Source organism: Mobula birostris, chromosome 5, assembly GCF_030028105.1.
Source record: "Mobula birostris isolate sMobBir1 chromosome 5, sMobBir1.hap1, whole genome shotgun sequence".
In the NCBI taxonomy this organism is placed as follows: domain Eukaryota; kingdom Metazoa; phylum Chordata; class Chondrichthyes; order Myliobatiformes; family Myliobatidae; genus Mobula; species Mobula birostris.
In genome coordinates, this window is record NC_092374.1 from 170835968 (window position 1) to 170861995 (window position 26028).

At 43.8% G+C, this 26028-nt stretch overlaps 1 protein-coding gene across 1 annotated transcript in view; it reads right to left on the reverse strand.

Moving 5' to 3' along the window:
* nalcn (sodium leak channel, non-selective) overlaps window positions 1-26028 on the reverse strand; it is a 195788-nt gene that overhangs the window by 70324 nt on the left and 99436 nt on the right. Inside the window, exons 17-24 of the mRNA XM_072258858.1 lie at window positions 20332-20470; window positions 17196-17269; window positions 13683-13784; window positions 12505-12574; window positions 11550-11641; window positions 11343-11465; window positions 10982-11038; window positions 9228-9348 (exon numbers count right to left, since the gene is read on the reverse strand). Coding sequence (XP_072114959.1) covers window positions 9228-9348; window positions 10982-11038; window positions 11343-11465; window positions 11550-11641; window positions 12505-12574; window positions 13683-13784; window positions 17196-17269; window positions 20332-20470 — 778 coding nt within the window. The remainder of the gene's footprint in view (window positions 1-9227; window positions 9349-10981; window positions 11039-11342; window positions 11466-11549; window positions 11642-12504; window positions 12575-13682; window positions 13785-17195; window positions 17270-20331; window positions 20471-26028) is intronic.

Below are 26028 nucleotides of genomic sequence, written 5' to 3' on the forward strand. Positions count from 1 at the left end.
GAGAGTGCAGTGCAGAGCTACAACAAGGTAGATTGGAACATCAAGAATTCATCTTTGGTGTATGAGAGATCCGTTCAAGGGAATGCCAATAGTGGAAAATGAAACTAAAAACAGTAAAATCTACTATTTCATAGATTCATAGAGTAGAGAAACAGGTCCTCTGGCTCACTGGGTATATGCTGACTATCATGTACCCAGCTCTATCACTTCCATTACCAGCACATATGCCAGATATAAAATGATCACAGCTGTTGATTACAATAACCAGGTCCTGGTCCAGTTCCTGCTTGCAGAGAGAGAAGCAGAAGAGATAACTGCTCATTGCTGTGTCTGGGATCACATAAAGCCAGATCAGAGATGGACAACAGATTTCCTTCATTACAGAATAATCTGTAGTTCCATGGACAAGGAACAGTGCAGCACAGGAACAGACACTTCAGCCCACTGTACTGTGTCATACACAATGCCAATTTAACTAATCCCTCTGCCTGCACAGGATCCATATCCCTCTATTCCCTGTATATTCACGTATCTGTCTAAAATACCACTATCATATCTGCTTCCACCATCACCACTGGCAGCGTATTCCAGGCACCAACCACTCTATGTAAAAAAGAAACTTTGCCCACACATCTCTTTTAAACTTTCCCCCTCTTACTGTCCCCCAGTATTTGATATTTCTATACATGGAAAAAAGGTTTTGACTGTCAACCTTTTCCATACTTCTCATAATTTTATAAACTTCTATCAAGTACCCTCAGCTTCTGCCACTCCAGAGAAAACCCGTTTGTTCACCCTCTCCTTTCCTTATAGCTTATACTCTGTAATCCAAACAGTATCCTCAAAAATACCTTCTGCACTTTTCCAAACTCTCGCATCCTTTCTGTAGTCAATAGGGGATAAGAAGATGCTTAATTTTTAATCCCAAATTTGTTCAACCACCATTTTAAATTTCCATCTTCCCAATTCCGAAGCTAAGGCCTACTCCGCTGCACCAGGGAGCAGATCTAAGGATCCAATAGGTCAACGGCAGATGCTATCTCAATGGATCTTCACTCAGCTTTTGACCACCTAGACAACACAAACACCTGTGTCAGGATGCTGTTCATCGACTATAGCTCAGCATTTAATATCATCATCCCTACAACCCTGATTGAGAAGTTGCAGAACCTAGGCCTCTGTACATCCCTCTGCAATTGGATCCATGACTTCCTAACTAGGAGACCACAATCTGTGTGGATTTGTGATAATATCTCCTCCTTGCTGACGATCAACACTGGTGCACCTCAGGGGCGAGTGCTTAGCCTACTGCTCTACTCTCTCTATACCCATGACTTTGTGGCTAGGCATAGCTCAAATACCATCTATAAATTTGCTGACGGTACAACCATTATTGGTAGAATTTCAGATGGTGATGAGAGGGTGTGCAGGAGCAGGATATGCCAACTAGTGGAGTGGTGTCGCAGCAACAACCTGGCACTCAATGTCAGTGAGACAAAAGAAATGATTGTGGACTTCAGGAAGGGTAAGACAAAGAGGGACCAGAAGTGGAGAGAGTGAGCAGTTTCAAGTTCCTGGGTGTCAAGATCTCTGACTTCTGCACGATTTTTAATCTATTCAATATACCTATACTGTAATTTATTTATTTATTATTTTATTTTGCTTTTTTCTTCTATATTATGTATTGCATTGAACTGCTGCTGCTAAGTTAACCAATTTCACGACACATGCCGGTGATAATAAACCTGATTCTGATTCAATCTGGTTCAGAACGCTGTTGCTTGCTTCTATTGTTTGCAATATTGTGTTTTTTCTTTCTCTTTCTCTGCGCAGTAGTTTTGATCCTTTGTTTTTTAAACTGGGTTCATCCGGTTTCTTGTGGCTGCCTGTAAGCAGACAAATCTCAAGGTGTATAATTTCTACATTCTTTGATTATAAATGTACTTTGAATCCTATCAACACACATCAAGGTTGCTGGTGAACGCAGCAGGCCAGGCAGCATCTCTAGGAAGAGGTGCAGTCAACGTTTCAGGCCGAGACCCTTCGTCAGGACTAACTGAAGGAAGAGTGAGTAAGGGATTTGAAAGTGGGAGGGGGAGGGGGAGGGGGAGATCCAAAATGATAGGAGAAGACAGGAGGGGGAGGGATGGAGCCAAGAGCTGGACAGGTGATTGGCAAAAGGGGATACGAGAGGATCATGGGACAGGAGGTCCGGGAAGAAAGACAAGGCGGGGGGGACCCAGAGGATGGGCAAGAGGTATATTCAGAGGGACAGAGAGAGAAAAAGGAGAGTGAGAGAAAGAATGTGTGCATAAAAATAAGATACAGATGGGGTACGAGGGGGAGGTGGGGCCTAGCGGAAGTTAGAGAAGTCAATGTTCATGCCATCAGGTTGGAGGCTACCCAGACGGAATATAAGGTGTTGTTCCTCCAACCTGAGTGTGGCTTCATCTTTACAGTAGAGGAGGCCGTGGATAGACATGTCAGAATGGGAATGGGATGTGGAATTAAAATGTGTGGCCACTGGGAGATCCTGCTTTCTCTGGCGGACAGAGCGTAGATGTTCAGCAAAGCGGTCTCCCAGTCTGCGTCGGGTCTCGCCAATATATAAAAGGCCACATCGGGAGCACCGGACGCAGTATATTTGAATCCTATGGTGGGATTTGAACTCATTATCTCTAGACAATAGGTCCTATAACAGACTTGTACCTCAGCACTGTACATGATCGCATTTGTAAGCATGCAGGACATTCCCTGCATTACTCATGGATTTGGGCATTAGTAGTGTAGGTGGAAAAGAGACATGAAGACTCACTGTTGTTGGGGTCTACAGCCAGGCTAGTACAGGTGATGGGCACCTGTAGGTTACACAGGGTTAAGACAGGAGGCAAGAATCCAGGAAAGCTCTATTCAATATCTTGTTGTTATTAATTGGAAAATCATGAGCAGATCATTTGCAAGTTCAAACATGCCCTGTAGGCAAGAGCTGCATGCACTATGATCACCACGCTTGATGTAAAACAACTCTAAATACACAGTATGGAGAGGGAAAGACATGCAGTTTCATTACAGGTCTCAAGTGGTCACGGTTAAATTATTGGAAACTCTGCATACAGTAGCCACTGCAGAGTGTGATAATGAGACAACAACATACAGCATGGAAACAGGCCCCTCAGCTCAACTCAACCTACTAGGTTGCCCAGTCAGATAGTCCCATCTGCCTGTGCTCGGCCCATAGCCTTCTAAACTAAGTAAAGGTGAAAGATTAGCTTTATTTGCCACACATACATCAGAACATACAGTGAAATGCATTGATTTCACATCAAATCTAATCAGTGAGAGTTGTGCCAGGAGGCAGCCTGCAAGTGTCACCACATGTCCGGTGCCAATATAATAAGCTCACAACTTACTAACCAGTTCTGGGGCACCTCGAGGAAACTTGCGTAGCAGCAGAACTCTCAGTGGATATGATGAAATATTCTCGTTTCAGCCTGACACAGCTAAAAAGCACAACTGCTTCCAAGGTCAGTGCAGTCGATAAAGGATGTCTTAATGTGTTTAAACGACCTATCGCTGCTTAAAACTGACGGAAACAATGCTGACTGTGGACGGACTCCTCACTGGATTCTACGTAGGAAACGTGGCTGCAGGTCAGGGATACAAGTGCGTTTAAGGAAATGGGGGTTTTAAACTCCCAATACTGACTACCTTGCTGACAAAAGTGCAGTCTCTGGTGAATAAAATTGATGATCTCTGAGCTAGGGTGCTGAATCAAAGGGAATTAGGACAGCATGAGTCCTTTGTTTCACGGAATCCTGGTTAACTCCTTCCGTACCAGATGCAGCAACTCAGATTGACGGGTTTACTATACACTGCCAGGATAGATCTATAGAGTCTCTTAAAAGCAGAAGTGGAGGAGAAAGCCTCATTATCAACTCTTCTCGGTGCACAAATATATCAGTGCTGTCCCAATTCTGCTTACCAGACCTGGAATATCTAGCAGTTAAGTGCCGTCCTTTTTACTTACTGCAGGAGATTTCCGAGGTCCTTTTGGTAGCAGTATACATTCCACCTCAGGCCAATGTCAATGAAGCTTTAGATGATCTGAGCAATGGGATCAACATGCACAAAACAGCACACCCTAACCTTTCACCATCGTTTTGGGGGATTTTAACCAGGCCAGTCTGAAAGAATCACTATGCAATTACCATCAACAGATCACTTGCAATACCAGAGGAAACAACACACTGGAACACTGTCACACCACCATCAAGAATACCTACCATGCTATTCCATGCCCTCACTTCAGTAAGTCTGATCACCTGGCTGTACCTCCCCGACTATAGGCATAGACTGAAAACTGCAGCACCAGTAGTGAGGACCAAGAAGGTTCGGACGAGGGAAGCACAGGAGCGGTTACAGGATTGGTTTGAATCAGTGAACTGGACTGTATTCGGGATTCATCTTCAAATCTTGATGAGTATGCTGCAGTTGTTACCGACTTCATTAAAACCTGTGTGGATGAGTGTGTGCCTACAAAGATTTACTGTACATTCCCAAACCAAAAGCCATGGATGAACCAGAGGTACGTTGTCTGCTAAAGGCTAGATCTGTGGCATTAAGGTCTGCTGACCCAGGTCTGTACCAGAAAACCAGGCATGATTTGCGGAGAGCCATTTAAAGGGCGAAGGGATAATTTCAAACGAGGTTGGAGGTGACAATGGATGTACGACAACTCTGGCAGGGGTTGCAAGACATTACTTCATACAAGGCGAAACCCAATAGCATGAAAGGAAGCTGTATATAGCATCAATGCCTTCTATGTCCACTTTGAAATGGAGAATATAACTATAGCTGTGAAGATCCCTGCTGCACTTGATGTCCCTGTGATCACTGTCTCAGAGGCAGATGTTAGGTTGTCTTTAAAGAGGGTGAACCCTCGCAAGGTGGAAGGTCCCAATGGAGTACATGGTAAGGCTCTGAAAACCTGTGCCAACCAACTGGCGGGAGTACTCAAGGACATTTTCAACCTCTCACTGCAACAGGTGAAAGTTCCGACTTGCTTCAAAAAGGCAACAGTTATACCAGTGCCCAAGAAGAATAATGTGAGCTGCCTTAATGACTATCGCCCAGTAGCACTCACATCTGGAGTGATGAAATGCTTTGAGAGGTTGGTCATGACTAGACTGAACTCTTGCCTCAGTAAGGACCTGGATCCATTGCAAATTGCCCTGTCGTTACAATAGGTCAATGGCAGAAGCAATCTTAATGGCTCTTCACACAGCCTTAGACCACCTGAACAATACAAAACACCTATGTCAGGATGCTGTTCATCGACTATAGCTCAGCATTTAATACCATCATTCCCACAACCCTGATTGAGAAGTTACAGAACCTGAGCCTCTGTACCTCCCTCTACAATTGGATCCTCAACTTCCTAATCTGTACGGATTGATGATAACATCTCCTCCTCGCTGACAATCAACACTGGTGCACCTCAGGGGTGTGTGCTTAGCTCACTGCTCTACTCTCTCTATACCCATGACTGTGTGGCTAGGCATAGCTCAAATACCATCTATAAATTTGCTGATGATACAACCATTGTTGGTAGAATCTCAGATGAAGACAAGAGGGCGTAGAGGAGTGAGATATACCAACTAGTGGGGTGGAGTCGCAGCAACAACCTTGCACTCCATGTCAGTAAGACAAAAGCGCAGATTGTGGATTTCAGGAAGGGTAAGACGAAGGAACACATACAAATCCTCATAGAGCGATCAGAAGTGGAGACAGTGAGCAGTTTCAAGTTCCTGGGTGTCAAGAACTCTGAGGACCTAACCTGGTCCCAACATATCGATGCAGTTATAAAGAAGGCAAGACAGCGATTATACTTCATTACGAGTTTGAAGAGATTTGGTATGTCAACAAATACGCTCAAAAGCTTCTACAGATGTACTGTGGAGAGCATTCTGACAGGCTGCATCACTGTCTGGTAAGGGGGGAGGGTGGTGGCTGGCTACTGCACAGGACCAAAAGAAGCTGCAGAGGGTGGTAAATTTAGTTGGCTCCATCTTGGGTACTCGCCTACAAAGGACCCACGACATCTTCAAGGAGCAGTGTCTCAGAAAGGCAGCGTCCATTATTAGGACCTTTAGCACCCAGGGCATGCCCTTTTCTCACTGTTACCATCAAGCAGGAGGTACAGATCCCTGTTGGCACACACTCAGTGATTCAGGAACAGCTTCTTCCCTTCTGCCATCCAATTCCTAAATGGGCATTGAACCTGTGAACACTGCGTCACTTTTTTAACATATATTATTTCTGTTTTTTGCCCAATTTTTAATCTACTCAATATACGTATACTGTAATTGATTTACTTATTATTATTTATTATTTTTTCTTCTCCTATATTATGTATTGCATTGAACTGCTGCTGCTGCTAAGTTAAAAAATTTCACGACACATGCTGGTGATGATAAACCTGATTCTGAACCCTAACACAAACAAGAACTGTACATCTTTGAAATGTGGAAAGAAACTGGACCACCCAGAGGTAACACCAGCAGTCATGGGGAGAATGTACAAAGTCCTTTGGACAACAGTAGGAATTAACCCCCGATCAATGATTGCTGGTGCTGCACAGTAATTGTGCTAACTACTGCACCACTGTGCCACCTATACTATCTAGACTGCTTTTAAACGTTGCTAATGTGCTCGATTTAATTCACTATTTCTGGCAGCTTGTCCCAAATATGCCCCACCCATTACATGAAGAAGCCATCCCTGACGTCTTTTATAAATCCCGTCTCTGATCTTCAACCTGTGATCTGTGAGTTTGACGTCAGTGGTGGGTAAATTGATGGAAAGTATTCTTAGAGATGGTATATATAATATTCTGGATGGACAGGGTCTGATTAGGAACAGTCAATATGGATTTGTGCATGGAAGGTCATGTTTGACAAATCTTATTGAATTTTTTGATGAGGTTACTAAGAAAGTTGATGAGGGTAAAACTGTGGATGTTGTCTATATGGACTTCAGTAAGGCCTTTGACAAGGTTCCACACAGAAGGTTAGTTAGGAAGGTTCAACCTCTAGGTATTAATATGGAAGTAGTAGAATGGATTCAGCAGTGGCTAGACGGGAGATGCCAGAGAGTAGTGCTGGATGACTGTGTGTCAGATTGGAGGATGGTGTGTAGCAGTGTGCCTCAGGGATCTGTACTGGGTCCAATGTTGTTTGTAATATATATATTAATGATCTGGATGATGGGGTGGTAAATTGCATTAGTAAGTATGCAGATGATACTAAGATAGGTGGTGTTGTGGATGATGAAGTAGGTTTTCAAAACTTGCAGAGAGATTTAGGACAGTTAGAAGAGTGGGCTGAAAGATGGCAGATGGAGTTTAATGCTGAAAAATGTGAAGTGCTACATTTTGGTAGAACTAATCAAAATAGGACATACATGGTAAATGGTAGGGCATTAAAGAATGCTTTAGAACAGAGGGTGGTGAAGAAAGCTTTTAGTTTGCTGGCCTTTATTAATCAGAGCATTGAGTACAGGAGTTGGGATGTAATGTTGAATTTGTATAAGGCATTGGTAAGGCCAAATCTGGAGTATTGTGTACAGTTCTGGCCACCGAATTATAGGAAAGATGTCAATAAAACTGAGAGAGTACAGAGGAGGTTTACTAAAGTGTTGCCTTGGTTTCATCTCCTAAGTTACAGAGAAAGGTTGAACAAGTTAGGTCTTTATTCTCTGGAGCGTAGAAGGTTGAGGGGGGACTTAATAGAGGTGTTTAAAATTATGAGGGGGATTGATAGAGTTGATGTGGTTAGACTTTTTCCATTGAGAGTGGGGAAGATTCAAACAAGAGGACATGGGTTTAGAATTAGAGGACAAAAGTTTAGGGGTAACATGAGGGGGAACTTCTTTACCTCAGAGAGTGGTAGCTGTGTGGAACGAGCTTCCAGCAGCAGTGGTTGAGGCAGTTTCTATGTTGTCGTTTAAAGTTAAGTTGGGTAGATATATGGACAGGAAAGGAATGGAGGGTTATGGGCTGAGTGCAGGTCGGTGGGACTAGGGTAGGGTAAGAGTTCGGCACGGACTAGAAGGGCCGAGATGGCCTGTTTCCGTGCTGTAATTGCTATATATGGTTTTATATATATCTATCTCTTGTTTTCAGCACACCCTCCTTCAGTACCCTGACAGTGCCATGACTAAACAATATGCTTCAGTGTTGACTGAAAGATGAATATTGGCCAGAGACGAGGAACATTGGCTCTTGTTATTCTTTCGAATTGCTTCTTTATTTATTCAGCTGCTGGCAATGCCAGCATTTTTTGCCCATCCCTAATTGCCCAGGATTGAGGCAGCAGTAAAGAGAAAAGAACGTTAATGGATGTGGGTCAAGCACTGGCTAAGTAAAAACTGCTGATTTTGATTCCTGATTGATATTAGCAAACTAGTTGAGTTTTTATAACAATCTTGTAGTTTTATGATCAGAGTTTTTGAATTTTGGGTAGTTTTAATCCCAGCTACTCCACTGAGATTCAAACTCATGCCATTCAATCACTGGTTCCAAACTGTGGCTGCAAGCCCAGTAACTTGGACACTACACTATCCTTTCCTCATATTGCAGGACTTATTGTATCCACTTGGCAGCACCAATGGGGCTTGGCTTTAAAACCACATCTGAAAGGTTGCGTTGCTGACAAGGTAGGACTCCCTCAGTAACGCACTGGAATGTCAACCTGGACTCCTTGCCTTATTGCAAAAAAAAAAAAAAAAAAACTGTGGATGCTGGAGATCAGAAAATGTTAGCAGGTTCCTGCTGGAACACGAAATAGAGTCAACGTTTCAACTTGGAGACCTTGTGACGGGGCTGCGAACTGAGACTGAGCCAAGTCCTGATGCAGAGTTTAAACTCAAAATGTCAGCTATTCCTTTCCTCCCACAGAAGCTGCTCAGCCTGCTGAGTTTCTCCAATAGTCTGCTTGTTGCTCCAGATGCCAGCATCTGCTGTGTCTCTTGAGCCAAAGCCGATGATATAAAATTTGAAAATGACACTGCAACAGATTTAACTACTGCTATAATGAATAGCCACTTCATCTTTTGCAGAATTATTTTCCTAATATAATTTGATGCTTTCATTACATATTGCACCATATGCTAATAAAAAGGGTAAGAGAAGAATATTAACACAAATAGCGTTACTGGTATGACTTTACCTGTAAGGTTGGTGTGTGCATGACTGTTGTAAATGGTGTTTCAAACATCATAGAAATGCACGAGCAGATAGTCACTGCAATCATTACCCAGTCCAAGTAGGTGACTAGTCCAAGCAGATCACTAGCAGAGAGCACAAAGAGAACAGTTACGCTGTGGAGGGGTACACGATCAGCTTGGCAGACATTACTCAATGTGGGTACATACAAATAATGGGCAATAAGGAGAACTTCATTTACAGTGTGATCATACCACAGGAGCAGAATTAGGCCATTCAGCCCATTGAGTCTGCTCCATTTCATCATGGCTGATCCATTTTCCTCTCAATCCCATTCTCCTGTCTTCTCTCCATAACCTATCATGCCCTGACTAATCAAGAAACTATCAACCACCACCTCTCAAAGATCTGGCTTTCGCAGCTGCCCGTGGCAATGAACTCCACATATTTGCCATCCTCTGGTGAAAGGAATTTCTCCTCATCTCCGTTCTAAATGGATGTCCTTCTATTCTAAGGCTGTGCCCTTTGGTCAAGATTCCTCCACCATAGAAGAATGATTTTGGGAATGAAAGGCTTATTGTATGAGGAACGACTGATGGCTCTGGACCTGTACTCACTGGAATTTAGAAGAATGAGTGGGGGTTTCTCATTAAAACCTATTGAATGCGGAAAGGCCTAGAGTGGACCTGGTCCTCAGAGGATTTCTACTCTGGGTGCTGTCTGAAAGGGCTGTGGGAACAGATTTAGTATGAAGTTTCCAAAGGGAACTGGACAGATAAAAAGTCAAAAACAAGTTTTATTGTCATACACGAGTACATGTATGTACAGTTGCAATGAAAACTTACAGCAGCATCACTGGCAGATCGCATTGGAGACACAAACAACATTTACACAAAAAAAACATGAGCACAAATTATACAAAATCATACAAGAAAAAGCACAATAAAAAGAAGTCCATTTAGTGGTCTTATTGTTGCTGTACTGAGGTGGTGATGAGGGTTGTATGGTCAAGAACAGAGTGGATGAAAAGAAGTAGCTTTTCTTGAACCTGGTGTGGTGGGAAAAGGAGACGTTTGTAGGCACTGGACTAACTGGAAAGGATTTCCAAAGAAGACAGTAGAGCTGTGAGATTCAGTGAATGCGGACACAGGTTAGGAACAAGAGCTTTAACTACTTACGATGACCCACTTACTGTTAATGCATAATAGACAAGTTAGGGAACCTAATAAATGCAGAACACCAGCATATACGTAAATGACTGGAACAGAGAATTGTTAAAGATCGTGCGCAGTCACAGTGAGCTGAATGGTCACAATCAGAGCTGGTCGACATTATGGATTTGAGAAGCCCAGTGTAGCAGACAGGATACATGTACACACATGGGGCTTGGGCAGGGGTGGAGCTGGGAGGGCAGAGTGGGGGTGAGAGAAAGGCAGAGGCAAACACACAGACATGCACACAGACGAAGACACATGCACATACACAGAGATGCACAGACATTCACAGTTCAGAGACAGAGACAGACACAGACAGACAGACAGACAGACACACACACACACACACACTCACGGAATTTAAGTGCAGACAAATTACTGGGAGAATTCCACCTGTAAGAAATGCAAATGTTGCTTCAGATCTGAGATCAGAGCTGTTACTACAGGTAACATGGTCATGTGATCTAAAGGTCACTCATGCCCGTAGATGTAATTAAAATGGAACAACACTCAGAGTAATGGATGCAGAGCAAGCTGCACTTACTACAGCTGATGATACTTGGTGTTCTTAACTGCTCCTGTAATTGGGTCCGTCTTTGATCTGAAAGACAAGATTCTGTTGTGATGTGGCGATGGCAACAAAAACTCATATCCCAGTGAGCTGTGGTCTGGTTAGATCATGGCCATGAGAAAATCTTCCATTACATCTTATGAAAGAGAAAGGGCAAGGAAAGCTAGAGAGGATTTGGGGAGAGGGGTGATGGGGAGAGGGGAGGGGGGGGTGACAGGGAGATGGGGAATGAATGAATGAATTCTGGAGAAGAAGAGTAGGGCAAGAGAAGGGTAAGGAGGGTGGAGAAAGGAAAGGAGGAATGAGGGAGAAAAAAAGTGCTCAAGAGACTTACGCATTGAACCGAGCCCTCACCACCACCCGACAAAATGTTCGAAACCTATGCTCCCGTCCAACGATAAAGAGGGGTTTGTCAAAGTAAGGATGATTTTCACGTAATTCTTCTTCTTGGACCTTGCTGAACAGAAGAAGAAGAACCATTTCCTCAGTCAGTGAAAGGCAAACAGGGCTTACAAATGCTCACAGGGAAATGCAAAGTTACCGCTTCATTTCAGCTTGCTGCTTTTTCTCCTGTATCATCTTTATCTCACTGTCTTCTCGCTGGGCATTCCGGTACCGAACTGTGCTGGAGTGCTACATGGAGACAGACAGAGATTGTGAACACATCCTGACAGAGTTAAGGTGTGGGGAATCCAACAATTAATGAGTCAGGAATAAAAATGCAAGGTCATGGAGCCAATTTCATTCTGAGGCCCCAGTGCTCATTCAATGGTGCACATCTTTCTGCAGGTTGCGATGTATATCTCTGCTTTAGGGGAGATGCACCTTCTGTGGTCTGCATTAGGCTGAAGCAGGGCATGCAGGTAACAGCAGACAGCAGAGAGAGGATCTCTTGACTACAGAGATGCAAGAATCGCAAAATGAGCAAAGCAGAGCTGAGGGAAGAACAGTGGATTAGAATGTGTGAATTTAATGAAAAGTCAGACCAGAAAGTGAAACAAAAGAAATACAGGGAAAAAACTATAAGAAAATTTAAAAAAAAATCTAACAATAATTTTCAACATCATCTAGACCAGTAGTTACCCCGCATTAAGATATTAAGGAATATTAAGACATCACTAAGAGAATCACAAACAGACAGTATCATTTTGTAAATACAGGGCAAGTCCAGGAACTTACTCACATTCATTACCTTTGAATGGAGGAGAGAGGGAGCAGGGAGAAAGCCATGGTTCTTGCTGCCCATGGAGTAATATGGATATTTGGACTCTGAAGCACATTTCTTTGCTCCCCAGAGCTGCTGACAATTAGCATGTAAGTTAAAGGAACTGGCCATCTCTTGCATGGGACACTCAGGCTCAGTACTTTTCTGCTGTGACAACACCTCAGGTTTAATGCTGATTTTAACCTTAACCACACTTGCAATAAAACACCTCAGCACGAGTAGGGGAAAGTACTCTACACTCTGTGGACTGAGTTAGTTAATGTTCACCCACATCTTGTGACAGTGTTTCCAGTGATTTGCCTCTGCTGATTCGCTGCGTGCTTGACCCGTGTCGAAGGGATCTGCAAAAAGAGGAATAATATCCAAGGTACTGGGTTCAACCATATTCTCTCATCCATACAAGGTTAACAGTTCCAAACACAGCAACTAAGATTATTTGCATTAAAAAAATAACTACAGCTTTGTGGCTTTGTAGGAATTCTTATTGCGCAAATTGTCCAAAATATAGAAAGCAACAGGAAATAAACTCCAAGAATTTTCTTCCTGCAGTCAGGAATCAGAAAGTGTATGAAACATTGCGTTTGGCATGAGTTTGGAATTGTCTGTGTATTCATTTGCTGTGCACTCACTCCATTCCTTATAGTTCAACAGACATAGAGAATGAACTTGCAGGTTTTACACCCCATGGTAACCTTATAGAGAATTACACTGAATGTACAGGACATTTGGCCCATCTGTCCATGCTATTGTTCCTACTTCACACTCTTTCCTTCCATCTCTCCTTCATGCTCATCTATCTCTCTCCATCGCTTCTCATCCCCATCTCCTCCCACCCCCATTTCTTTATTGTGTTCATCCATCTCCCTCCATCCCTTCCCATCATCTCTGCCTTGTGTATTTATGCATTTCTCCTCATCACCATCTCTCCCTTTTGTTCTTCATTTTCTCTTTTCATATTGCCCCAACACCATCTCTATTGTGTTTAATTATCTCACTCTTTCCCCATCATTATCTCTCCCTCACGTGTTTATCGATCTCTCTCGTGTTCATCTATCTCTCTCCATCTCTTCCCATTCCCATCTCTCTCATGTCCATCCATCTCTCCCTTGTGTGTTTATTCATCTCTCTCTCTATCTCCCCCCATCACTAGCTCTCCTTCATGTACTTATTCATCTTTTCCTGAGAACCCATCCCTGCATTTCTTGGTGGGAGCACATTTCCCGTTTTCCCCATTCTTTTTCTCCGGAATTCCAGATTTGGTTCATTAGTGAAGCTGAGGATGATAAGTCTTAGTAGGCCAAGCAGCTTAAAGGTTTTCATTAATAAACAAACAAATATTTTTGGATTTGCATTCTCTGGCAGGCAATTAAGCATTAACAAAATCAGCCTGAAATTTCACTGGGATTTCCTGACACTTTGTCATGACTGTGGCACTGCTGGTGGTCGTACCTGCGTTCCTGACGGATATGGTGCTGCACACTTAAAATTGAACGTTCTTTTGCAGGCTGTCCCTCAAAGGAACCTCCTAACAGACGTTGGCGAGTGCAAACCCTGCAGAAACCAGCAGAAATCGACAAGTAGTTTTAATTTGAATTGAGCCATAAACCTTTCCACTTGGCACCCATTTCTCGGTGGTTACAGCAGCAGAGTTCTCCTTGGTGCAGCTCATGAATTTGCACTACTGCATTCCTCTTCAAAAACATTCACACTCCTCTGAGTTTCAGCACAAATCTGCTCGCATTGCTGACTACAAACTTATGTCATCATGCAACATTCAAACACAACTCACTCCTCTAAGCTTTTAGACTGGGAACTTTGCAGGATTAAATTAAAGCAAGCTGTTAGAGGTTTATCAGCAAAAACAAAATTGAAATGTTTTGATGAGAGAGAGACAGACAGACAGACAGACAGAGACACACAGACAGACAGTGAGACTGACTGCAGATTTTGGAACTCTGGAGAAATGCTGAGGGAACTTAGCAGGTCAGGCAGTAACTATGAAGAAAAATTAACAGACATTGTTTTAGGTTGAGACCCTTCATCTGGACTGGAAAGAAAGAGGGGAGAAAGCTGGTATAAAAGTGTGGGGAAAAAACGCTGGCAGGTGATGATCAGATCCAGATTAGGGGTGAGGGAGTGGGGAGAGTTGGAATGAGAGGTGTTGGGTGGGAATGAAAAAGGGCTTAAAAAGATGGCATCTGATAGGAGAGGACAGTCGTGCATGGACTGAAGGGAGGGAGATGAGGAGGGGAACCAGAGGTACGGATGTGTGGGTGATTGGAAGATCAAGACCTTTTTATATCAGCTATCTTTCCTTTTTCTTTTCAGTGAAGGGCCTGGACCTGAAACACCGATGCTATCTAACCTGCTGGGTTCCTCCAGCATTTTGACGTGTTTTAAAATCGCACTGGCACTCCATCACCAGTGAATGATTTATTCTTAAAATTCAATGAAAATTACTTCTGAAAAATTTATAAAACTGCTTTCTTACTAGGTTTGGCCACCACTGCTGGCTATATCATAAACACATGTAGGGAACACCTTCCAAAAGGAATCAGATGTTCCACAGTCTCCTTAAATCCACAGAAATGAGTGGAAACTCAGCACGGTGAGCTGGAGGATGGGCCTGTTTGATGGGCACTGTTCCAGAGCAATCCTTATAAAACAAGCTCAAAGGTGCCTTGAACATCTAAATCCATAATAACTTCATCGAGGAAAATGCAGACCTGGGACCAGATTACATGGGGTCTGGGGGATGATGGACAGAGTAACAGCAAATGCCAATTAATTTCCAAAACCAAGCACCTGCAGTGCATGGTCGAATATTAATCTTCCTCACTATTTAATAAAGTTATTGCATTTGGAATAAAATCAGAAGCATGTTATTAACGTGCCTACCGGTAATGAATGTGTAATGTGTGCACTGATTTGATTACTCATTGTAGAATTACAGTATTTATGGGCTTCATGCATTGAATTTCCCCAACATATGCAGGGAATTATCTCCCTGCAACTGTCCAGAAAACATGCGCTTAGAACGATACAGGCACCTTGATCGACAGAAGATACCAGAAGCCTGAAGTCCCTTACCACCAGGTTCAAAAACAACCATTTTGTACTACAATGGACCTTGTTTTATTATAATTCTGCTCTTTCTTGTATAATTTATGTTTTTCTTCTGAATGCTGTTTATATGAATCTATGTGCCTGTGATGTAGCGGCAAATTTCTCGTTGCACCTAAGCACATATGTACTTGTGCAGATACAATAAATTTGACTTTGACTCCTGCATGACTCCACTCCATGGGCAGCATCTCGCCTCATGTTTGTCCCTCCTGTCGCGGGAAGGCCCACTGATTTTTGACGACAAAGGGTTAAAAATCTTGCACACTCCTCCCAAAAGCTCAGGCACATAAGTAACAGGTGGTGCCCACCAGTCTAACTTGTCATTCAATGAATACAGTTGCCATCACGTGTGGCCAGGATTTCATGTGAGATTGACGAGTGGCTGGTGATGAGCTCCTCTCAGGTTAATCTCCTATCTCTTCACTCCGAGAGGGGTTGGAGGTGAGGCGGTACTGAATCTCGCTTTCTGCTTCACCTGTAAGCTCAGTATCAACTCCAACAGCAAAATACAGCTGTTCTGTACAGAGGATATTGAACAGAGTTCACCAGTTGTGGCTGGTGGAGGAGCAGGGTCCCTGCACTCCAGTGAAAGGGTGCTTGCAGGTAAGTCCTGACGAAGGGTCTCGGCCTGAAACGTCGACTGCACCTCTTCCTACAGATGCTGCCTGGCCTGCTGCGTTCACCAGCAACTTTGATGTGTGTTGCTTGAATTTCCAGCATCTGCAGAATTCCTGTTGCTTGCAGGTAAGTTGTTCATCTCTTATAAAGATTAGCTTTATTTATCACATGTACATCAAAACATTCTGTACAGTGATATACGTTGTTCGTGTCAAACAGCAACAGAGTTCGAGGACATGCTGGAAGTAGTCCACAAGCGTCACCACACTTCCGATGATAAAATAGCATGCTCTGAACTTACCAACCCTAACCCATACGTCTTTGGAATGTGAGAGGAAACCAGAGCACCCAAAGGAAACACAAGCAGTCATGGGGAGAATGTACAAACTCCTTATAGACAACGGCAGGAATTCAACCTCGACTGCCTGTCATTAATACTGTAAAGTATTATGCTGACCGCTATGCGATGATGTCTTGGGAGCTTAAGCCACTTTTAATCACAGGTAGAAAATGTCAAACTTTTAAAAAATTGACTTAAGAACTATTCAAACTATTTTTAAAATAGGGCCACAGAGACACATAGCATGGAAAAGGTCATTCAGTCCATTTTTTCTGTGATGACAAGCAAACACCCAATCCTATATTAATCCCATTCCCTTATCCCCAGTAACTGGCCCAGATTCTACACCTCACCTACAAACTAGAGGGCAAGTTATAATAGCCAGTTAAACTTACCAACCTCCTCATCTTTGGAATGTAGGAGGAGACCCACATGGTCATGGGAAGAATGTGTAAACTCCACATAGACAACAGCTGAGGTCAGGATCAAATCCAAGTTACTGGAATTGTGAGGCATTTCTAACCACTGAACCACCCAATGCAAAATCGTGACCACAAGAGTGGTAAGAGGGGAGAGGGAGAGGGAGAGGGAGAGGGAGAGGGAGAGGGAGAGGGAGAGGGAGAGGGAGAGGGAGAGGGAGAGGGAGAGGGAGAGGGAGAGGGAGAGGGAGAGGGAGAGGGAGAGGGAGAGGGAGAGGGAGAGGGAGAGGGAGAGGGAGAGGGAGAGGGAGAGGGAGAGGGAGAGGGAGAGGGAGAGGGAGAGGGAGAGGGAGAGGGAGAGGGAGAGGGAGAGGGAGAGGGAGATGCAAGATTTTAAACATACAATATAGACAAACTATAAAGCACAGCTAAATTATTCCTTAGCATGGAGAACCTTACCGGAATATTTTATTCACAGCATTTTCCTTCTCAATCAGATTTCGAGCTTGGATGCTGGAAACTGATCTTCTCAACTGAAAGTGATCATAAATATGAGGGGAAATTACATCTGGAAACGCTGGAAATTGAGGACAGGAGGGGGATAACCTGGCTGTCTCTGAAAAGCAACTGAGAGGTGGGTTTTTACATGGGATAAACACTCACTGGTAATCTTCACCAATGCATGGCAGGTCAGTGTTTCATGACTCAGCGAAATTATTGCTCAAAATTCTCATCCTAGTGTTCAAATCGCTCTGTAGTCTTCAGTTTGTGTCCATAAGACATGGGAGAAGAATTAGGCCAATCACTCACTGAGTCTGCTCCACCATTCCAGCATGGCTGATCCCGGATCCCACTCAGCCCCATACACCTGCCTTCTCGCCATATCCTTTGATGCCCTGACTGATCAGAAAACGATCAACTTCCACCTTAAATAGATGCATGCACTTGGCTTCCACCGCAGTCTGTGGCAGAGCATTCCACAGACTTACTTACTCTCTGGCTAAAAAAAGTCCTCCTTACCTCTGTTCTAAAGGGTCACCACTCAACTTTGAAGCTGTGGCCTCTGGTTCTGGATATCCCTACCATAGGAAACATCTGTCTACATCCACCCTATCTTGTCCTTTCAACATTTGGTAGGTTTCAAAACATATCCCCCCCCCGTCCCCAACTGCAATTCCAGTGAGTACAGGCCCAAAGCTGCCAAACACTCCTAATATGTTAAGCCCTTCATTCCTGGAATCATCCTCGTGAACCTCTTCTGGACTCTCTCCAATGACAACACATCATTTCTGAGATATGGTGCCCAAAGCTGTTGACAGTACCCTAAGTGCAGCCTAGCTAGTGCTTATAAAGGCTCAGCATTACCTCCTTGCTTTTATATTCCATTTCCCTTGAAATAAATGCCAACACTGCATTTGCCTTCTTTACCAGACTCAACCTGTAAATTAACCACCTGGGAGTCTTGCACATGGACTCACTCTGCACCTTTGATATTTGAACCTTCTCCCTATTTAGATAATAGTCTGCACTATTGTTCCTTTTACCAAAAATCATTATCAAACATTTACTAGCACTGCATTCCACCTGGCACTTTTTTGCCCATTCTTTGTCTAAGTTCTGCTGCAATCGCATTACTTCCTCAGCGCTACCTACTCTTCCACCTATCTTCGCATCATCCACAAACTTTGCAACAAAGACATGAATTCCATTATCTAAATCATTGACAAACAATGTGAAAAGTAGCGGTCCCAATATTGATCCCTGAGGAACACCACTAGTCACTGGCAGCCACGCAGAAAAGCCCCTTTTTATTCCCATTCGCTGCCTCCTGCCTGTCAGCCATTCTGCTATCCATGCCAGTATCATTCCTTTAACGCTATAGGATTTTATCTTGTTAAGCAGTCCCATGTGTGGCACCTTACTGAACGCCTTCTGAAAATCCAAGTTAAATGACATCCAGTGCCTCTTCTTAATCCATCCTGCTTGTTACTTCCTTGAAGAATTCTAACAGATTTGTTAGGCAAGGTTTCCTTTCAGAGAAACCATGCTGACTTTGACTTATTTTATCATTAGTCTCCAAGTACCTTGAAACCTCATCCTTAAGAATAGACTCCAACACTTTCCCAACCACTGGACTAACTGGACTATAATTTCCTTTCTTTTGTCTTCCTCCCTTTTTTAAGAGTGGAATGACATTTGCAATCTTCCAGTCCTCCAGAACCATGCCAGAATCAAATGATTCTTGAAAGATCATGACTAATGCACTTGTTATTCCTTCAGCAACCTCTGTCTGGACTCTGGGATGTGGTCCATCTGGCCCAGGTGACTTATCCACCTTAAGACCTTCGAGGTTGCCTGGCACTTTTTCCTTTGTAATAGCAATGGCACTCTCTCCTGCTCACTCACGGACCTCCGGCACACTGCTAGCGTCTTCCACAATAAAGGCTGATGCAAAGTACCTATTAAGTTCACCTGCCATTTCTTTGTCCCTCATTACTACCTCACCGGCATCATTTTCCAGTGGTCCAATAGCAACTCTCACCTCCCTTTTACTCTTATGTAACTGAAAAAACTTTTGGTATCCTGCTTTATATTATTGACTGGTCTGCCCTCACATTTCATCTTTTCCCTTCTTATAGCTTTTTCAGTTGCCTTTTGTAGGATTTTAAAAGCTACCCAATCATCCAATTTCCCACTCACTTTTGCTACCTTATGTATCCTCCCTCGCTGTACTCTACTCCAATCCTCCCAGCTCTGAGAGCTGCACCAATTCTGGGTTTGCAATCTTCTCCGATTTCCATCACTACCTCAGCCTCAGCCTCAACCTCAACCTCAACCTCACCGTCAGCTGCTTAAGACCAGAGGAGATGTACAAGAATGGTTCCTGGCACCTGGGACCAGGGTTGGAGATTACAGGAGAAATGAGAGAGACCGGGTCTGTTCTCTTTGAAAGGAGTTATGATATAGTAATGAGGGGTTTGGGTGGACTGTGTGTTGGGAGACCCATTCCTTTCTGGAGGAGCCTGGAGGTCACAGGTATAAATGCTATATGTGAGGAAAGGAACCTGGGTGGTGATTCTACCTGCCGCATCGCTGTGTCATACACTCTCAGAAGTGGTGGGTGGGGATGAGCTATTAAATGCACCTGTCTGCCAACTAAGGAGATCAGGAAGGTTTCCCTGGTTCTACTTTAAGTAAACCAGAACTCAGGAAGGCTCTTCGATGAGCTAGTCAATACTCATCCTCAGGTAACTTGACAGAAACAGATCACCTGGTACCTTATTTTATGCTGCATGTGAGGTCTGACTGCGCACAAATGGGATGCGGTCTTCCTGCACTGGAACATATCATTGGATGTAAAATGATTACAAATGTTCTCACGCTATGAAAGGAGTCATCTCTAAAAGGCAGCAATTCTCTTCATCAAACTCACTGCATTTCCCAAGATAACAATTTTCTATAAAAATCAATCGCTATAATATTGCCCTAAAACAAATATTTTGCAATAAGGACCTCCTGCACTTTCTGGACAACTTTTTTTGCAGAAATCTACTTTGTTTTTTTTTCAAAGAAGGATCATTTATATCTAGTTTACCTTTTGGTCGATATACTTGTTATCCTCAACATAAGACCGCTTGGAATGGTCACATGATGATGATCCCGACGGTAGTCGACGCAGCAGGCAGCTCGTATCCTGCTGCTGACGATCAATAAATTGCTTCATAAAGCTTTCCCTAAAGACAAAACATTGGTAATATGTAAGCCAAACATGGTGCTATTTACGTAACGTTACTGTACAATCTATATTAGAGAATTAAGTGCTTAACAATCATTTACTTTTGATATTTTACACACAAACATTCGGAAGTTCAGTTACAGAATAAGGATGTAGGATTAAGACGAGAGGGGAAAATTTAAAGGGGTTTTGTGGGTCAAGTTTTTATTAACACAGTGACTGGTGGGTGTCTGGAGCATGCTGCCAGTGGAGGTGGTGAAAGCAGGTACGATCGCAACATCTAAGAGGCATTTAGACAGAGCCTTGGACAAATAGGAAATGGGGGGGGTATTTATTGGTGTTGGCTTATCGTTGTCATTATGTACCAAGATACAGTGAAAAGCTTGTCCCACAAATTGTTCATACAGATCAAATCATTACTCACTGCATTGAGCTTAGAATGACGTAAAAACAATAACAATGCAGAATAAAGTGTAAAAGCGACTGAAAAAGTGTCAAGTCAAGTCAAATTTATTAATAAAGCACATTTAAAAACAACCCATGTTGACCAAAGTGCTGCACAAACCATAACAGGTAGCTAAAATCACAAATACAAGAAACACAGCTATAAACAACAAGGCACACAGCTTATAGGCACAAAATAAACAACACATGAGCCTAGGCACAAGCCAAAAATCAGCCACGTCAGGAAGATTCAAACGCTAGTGAATAAAGGTAAGTTTTGAGCCTGGACTTAAAAGAGTCAATGGAGGGGGCAGATCTGATAGTGAGGGGAACACTGTTCCACAGTCTAGGGGCTACAACAGCAAAGGCGTGGTCACCTCTGAACTTAAATTTAGATTGCAGGACAGCCAGGAGCCCCAAGTCAGCCGACCTGAGGGACCCGAAAGTAGAATAAGGGGTTAGAAGGTCTGCGATATAGGAAGGGGCCAGCCCATTTAGGGCTTTATAAACAAACAGGAGAACCTTAAAATTATTTCTAAACCATACTGGTAGCCAGTGGAGGGAGGCCAGGATAGGAGTAATATGATCCTTCTTCCGGGCACCTGTCAGGAGCCTGGCTGCGGCGTTCTGGACCAGTTGCAGGTGGGACAGGGACGAATGACTAATCCCAGTATACAGGGAGTTGGAGTAGTCCAAGTGGGAGGATATAAGGGTATGGATGACTTCCTCAAGATCTTTGAAAGAGAGAAACGACTTGATTTTGGCAATAGTACAAAGCTGGAAAAAACTGGCTTTTACTACCGCATTAACTTGCTTGTCAAACTTAAAGGCGGAATCAAATATCACACCAAGGTTTTTGACATGGGGTTTGACAAAAGTGAAGAGGTTACCAAGACTGTTGGTAATCACTTTGATGGAGTCAGGGGGGCCAAATAGGACAACTTCAGACTTGCCTTCATTCAGCTGTAGGAAGTTTTGTGCCATCCAACACTTTATGTCCTCAAGGCAATTAATGAGGCTGACTAGATTTGACTGGTTGTTTGGTTTCAAGGGGAGCTAAAGCTGTGTCGTCAGCATAACAATGGAAGGAAATGTCAAAGCATGTATATTGAGAAAAGAATGGGACCTAGGATGGAACCTTGTGGGACCCTGCAGGAGAAGAGGAAAATTTGCCTATGTTGACGGAGAAGCTTCTATTTTTGAGGTAGGACGTGAACCAGTTCAACGCAGTGCCATCAACACCAACCCTGTACTGGAGACAGTCTATTAAAATGGCACGATCCACAGTATCGAATGCTGCGCTGAGGTGCAGTACAGGTAAACAATAAAGTGCAGGATCATAAGGCAGACTGTGAGGCCAAGAGTCCATCTTATACTACAAGAGGTCCATTCAAGAGTCTGATAACAATGGGATAGAAGCTGTCCTTGAGCCAAATACAGATCATATGCAGGTATAGACCATATAAAGCCAGATAGGATTGAAATTGGCATCATAGCTGGCACACACATTGTAGGCAGAAGGGTCTGTTCTTGCACTGAATTGTTTTGGGCTTCCAGAGAAGTTGTAAAATTCTATCAGTGCCAGAGGACATCAAGGTACCACCTCGCGTGGATCTGGATTAGGATCTGCTCATCTGAAGCACCAACTCCAGCATGAAGCTGTAAGGCTTGAGCTGTAAACACTCTTGGCTGCAAACTTGAAAGGAACTGAGGCAGGAGTCAGCTATTTAGCCCTTTGAGGGGTTTTGCTGTTTGGTATGAACGTGGCTGCCCTTTTACCTCAGCGCCACTCTCCTGCACTCATCATCATTATGTGCCGTGTCGTATGATGTGGGTGATCGTGGTCTTGACCATGATTCTTCCTAGCAAATTTTTCTGCAGAAGTGGTTTGCCATTGCCTTATTTTGGACAGTGTCTTTACAAGATGGGTAACCCCAGCTATTATCAAGACAGTTCAGAGACTGCCTGGCGTCAGTGGCCGCATAACTAGGACTAGTGATATGCACCAGTTGTTCATCCACCACCTGCTCCCATAGCCCCATATGACCCTGTTCGCAAGGCTAAGCGGCTGTTACACCTTCCCCAAGGGTGACTTGCAGGCTAGTGGAGGGAAGGGGTGCCTTACTCCTCCTTTGGTAAAGCCATATATCCACCCTGACTCCTGCACTAACCCCTTAAAATCCCAACAGACTTTGTCTTCAACCTACTCAGAGAAATAAAAGATGGCACCAGTGACCAACAGTGCCATGTTGCAGACAGCTCACAAAACTACATACTCTTCTTCTAGATATACTTCTTCTGATCTGTGATTAATTGCAGCCTGTCATTTCCCTTTTAAGGATGCACTTTTGATCTGCCTAAACGATCTAGTGCTTTTGCAATCTCCTGGAGCGGGGTCCCCAACCTTTTTTGCACTGCGGACTGGTTTAATATTGACAATATTCTTGCAGACCGGCCGACCCGGGGTGGGGGGGGTAGGGTTGCCAACGGATAAGAGTAGCAGTCAAATACGTTGTGTTTACCCAGAGAAAGACTACAATGACCATGAAGTCTTGTGCGGGCACCAGTGCGCATGCGTGTACCTGCCAATTTTTCTTTCTCTGCAAATCGTTTTTAGCGATTCTGTTCGGTGGGGGGGGGGGGGGGGGGGGTGCTAATCACGACCGGAATATAGGTGATAAGTGGCTCAATTTGGTTTCTAAAAGGGTTTATCTAATGAATTTAATATTAAACACACAGCGCATATTTTCCTCTCAGGAATATAGTAATGTCAATTATCAGGGAGGACAGGGGAGCTTGAAGTCGGTGTTGAACAAACTTCCAGTAGAAGTGGTAGAGGCAGGTTTGATATTATCATTTAAAGAAAAATTGGATAGGTATATGGACAGGAAAGGAATGAAGGGTTGTGGGCTGAGTGCAGGTCGGTGGGTCTGGGTGAGAGTAGCGTTCGGCATGGACTAGAAGGGCCGAGATGGCCTGTTTCCGTGCTGTAATTGTTATATGGTTATATAAGTAAATCAATAGCATCATAACATTTTAAGTAACGTTTGGATATTAAACACACAGCACATATTTTCCCCGTATGAACATATAAAATCATTGCAACACACCAATATCGCTGAATCAGTGGGAGCCCTGGGCTTGCTTCCCTGCAACAAGACGGTCCTATCGAGGGGTGATGGGAGACAGCGATACTTGAAGGGGGTTCCTTATGTCCAGTCTATTCCGCAATTTAGTTTTTGTTGCATTCATTGCAGAAAACTGCACTTAGCAGAAAAACATTGGAAATGGAAGCAACGTTTTCAGTGCTTTCATGGCTATCCCAGGATATTTAGTCTTGACTTTGATCCTGAATGCCGGCAGAGATGTTATGTCAAACATACCTTTCAGCCCACCGTCAGTTGCAAGCTCGAGGAGTTGATCTTCTTCCCGCACTGACATAGATGACGCGCGGGTAATGACCTCAGGTGCGTTCAAGCTCAACAGGGCGTGACAGGGAATGAGAAAGGGTGAAGCTGACTCATATCGCCAAATCATATTGTTTCCTCACGGCCCGGTAGCACATGCTTTGCGGCCCGGTGGTTGGGGACCGCTGTCCTGGAGGATCCAGCGAGGACGAGAGCGGAGAACGCAGCTATGGCTGGGGTGGCTGCGTCAATTCCTGATGGCGGAACACAAACCCGTGGTTGGCCCTATTACTCTGTACCGATCGAGCCAGGTTAAAATTGCCGAGGAAGAGAGCGGAAACTGACAGGTGTTCGGCACCTGTGCTTGACCGATCTCCCTCTCTTTTCGCTGCTGACATCAGTGGAAGGTGCAGGAGTCTTGCGTTCCACGCTGCCAGGTTCGGGAGCATTTGTTGCCCTGCAGCCATTGAGCTCGTGCCCGGGCTTCACTCGCCTCAGCACTGAATGGGTTCCACAGCTGTGGACGCACTTTCAGGGACTCTGCAGTTCATGTTCCATGCGTTTTTGTTAACTTTTTTTTTCTGTTTGCGTGATTTGACCAAGGCGCTTCAGCGTTGAACTGACTCTGCAGCTGTAGCCTGCAAAGACTGGCACTCACGTCAGTGCTGAACTGGCTCCGTGGGGCCATGGACCCACTGTTGTGGATTTTGTGGTTAATGTTCCCTGTGTTATTTGTTTACTTTTTAATTGTTTGCACGATTTATCCTTTTTTCACACATTGGGTCTTTGATGTGTGGGTTTTTTAAAAAAACTGGTTCTATTGTATTTGTTTGTTTAGTGACTGCCCGCAAGAAGACAAATCTCAAGGTTGTATACAGACTACGTATCTTGATAATAAATGTACTTCGAATTTTGAGTTGTGAACACAGCCTAGTCCATCACACAAACCTCACTGCCATGGAAAAACTGCCAACATAATCAAGCACCTTTCCTATCCTGGTCATTCTCCCTCTGGCCTCTCTGTGAAGCATAAGATAAAAAAACCCTGACAGCATGTATCACCAGACTGAAGGACAGCTTTCGTTCCGCTGCGGTAAGCCTTTCATATGCTTAGGCTGAATTCTTGATCTCTCAAACTACCTCACTGATTCCTTTGCACTTTATTTATCTACTTGTACTTTCCCTTTACCTACTATATTCTATATTCTGTATTTTTTTTCCCTTACTGTCACTTGATCTGTCTGGATGGCACACAAACAAAAGTTTTTCATTTTAACTGGGTACAGGTTGTGAAAATAAACCAATTACTGACTAAACCGCGTCAATACCCACTTTGTAAGTGTGGCCCCAGATACAACAGCAGCCAGGCAGAGAATGTCTCAATTGGACTTCAAAGTTACTAACACCCCCAACGTAGAGTAATACAGCACTACAGCAGAGAAACAGGCTCTTTGGCCCATCTAGTCTGTGCCAGACTGATTTTCTGCCTAGTCCCATCTACCTGCACCTGGACTGTAGCCCTCCAGAACTCTCTCAGCCATGTACCTTATCTTACATGTTACAATCGAACCCAGATCTACCACTTCCACTGCAGCTTGTTCCACACCCGCACCACTCTCTGAATGAAGTAGTTCCCCCTCAGGTTCCTCTTAAATATTTCACCTTTCACCCTAAACTCAGGATCATTTGATTTAGTCTCACCTAA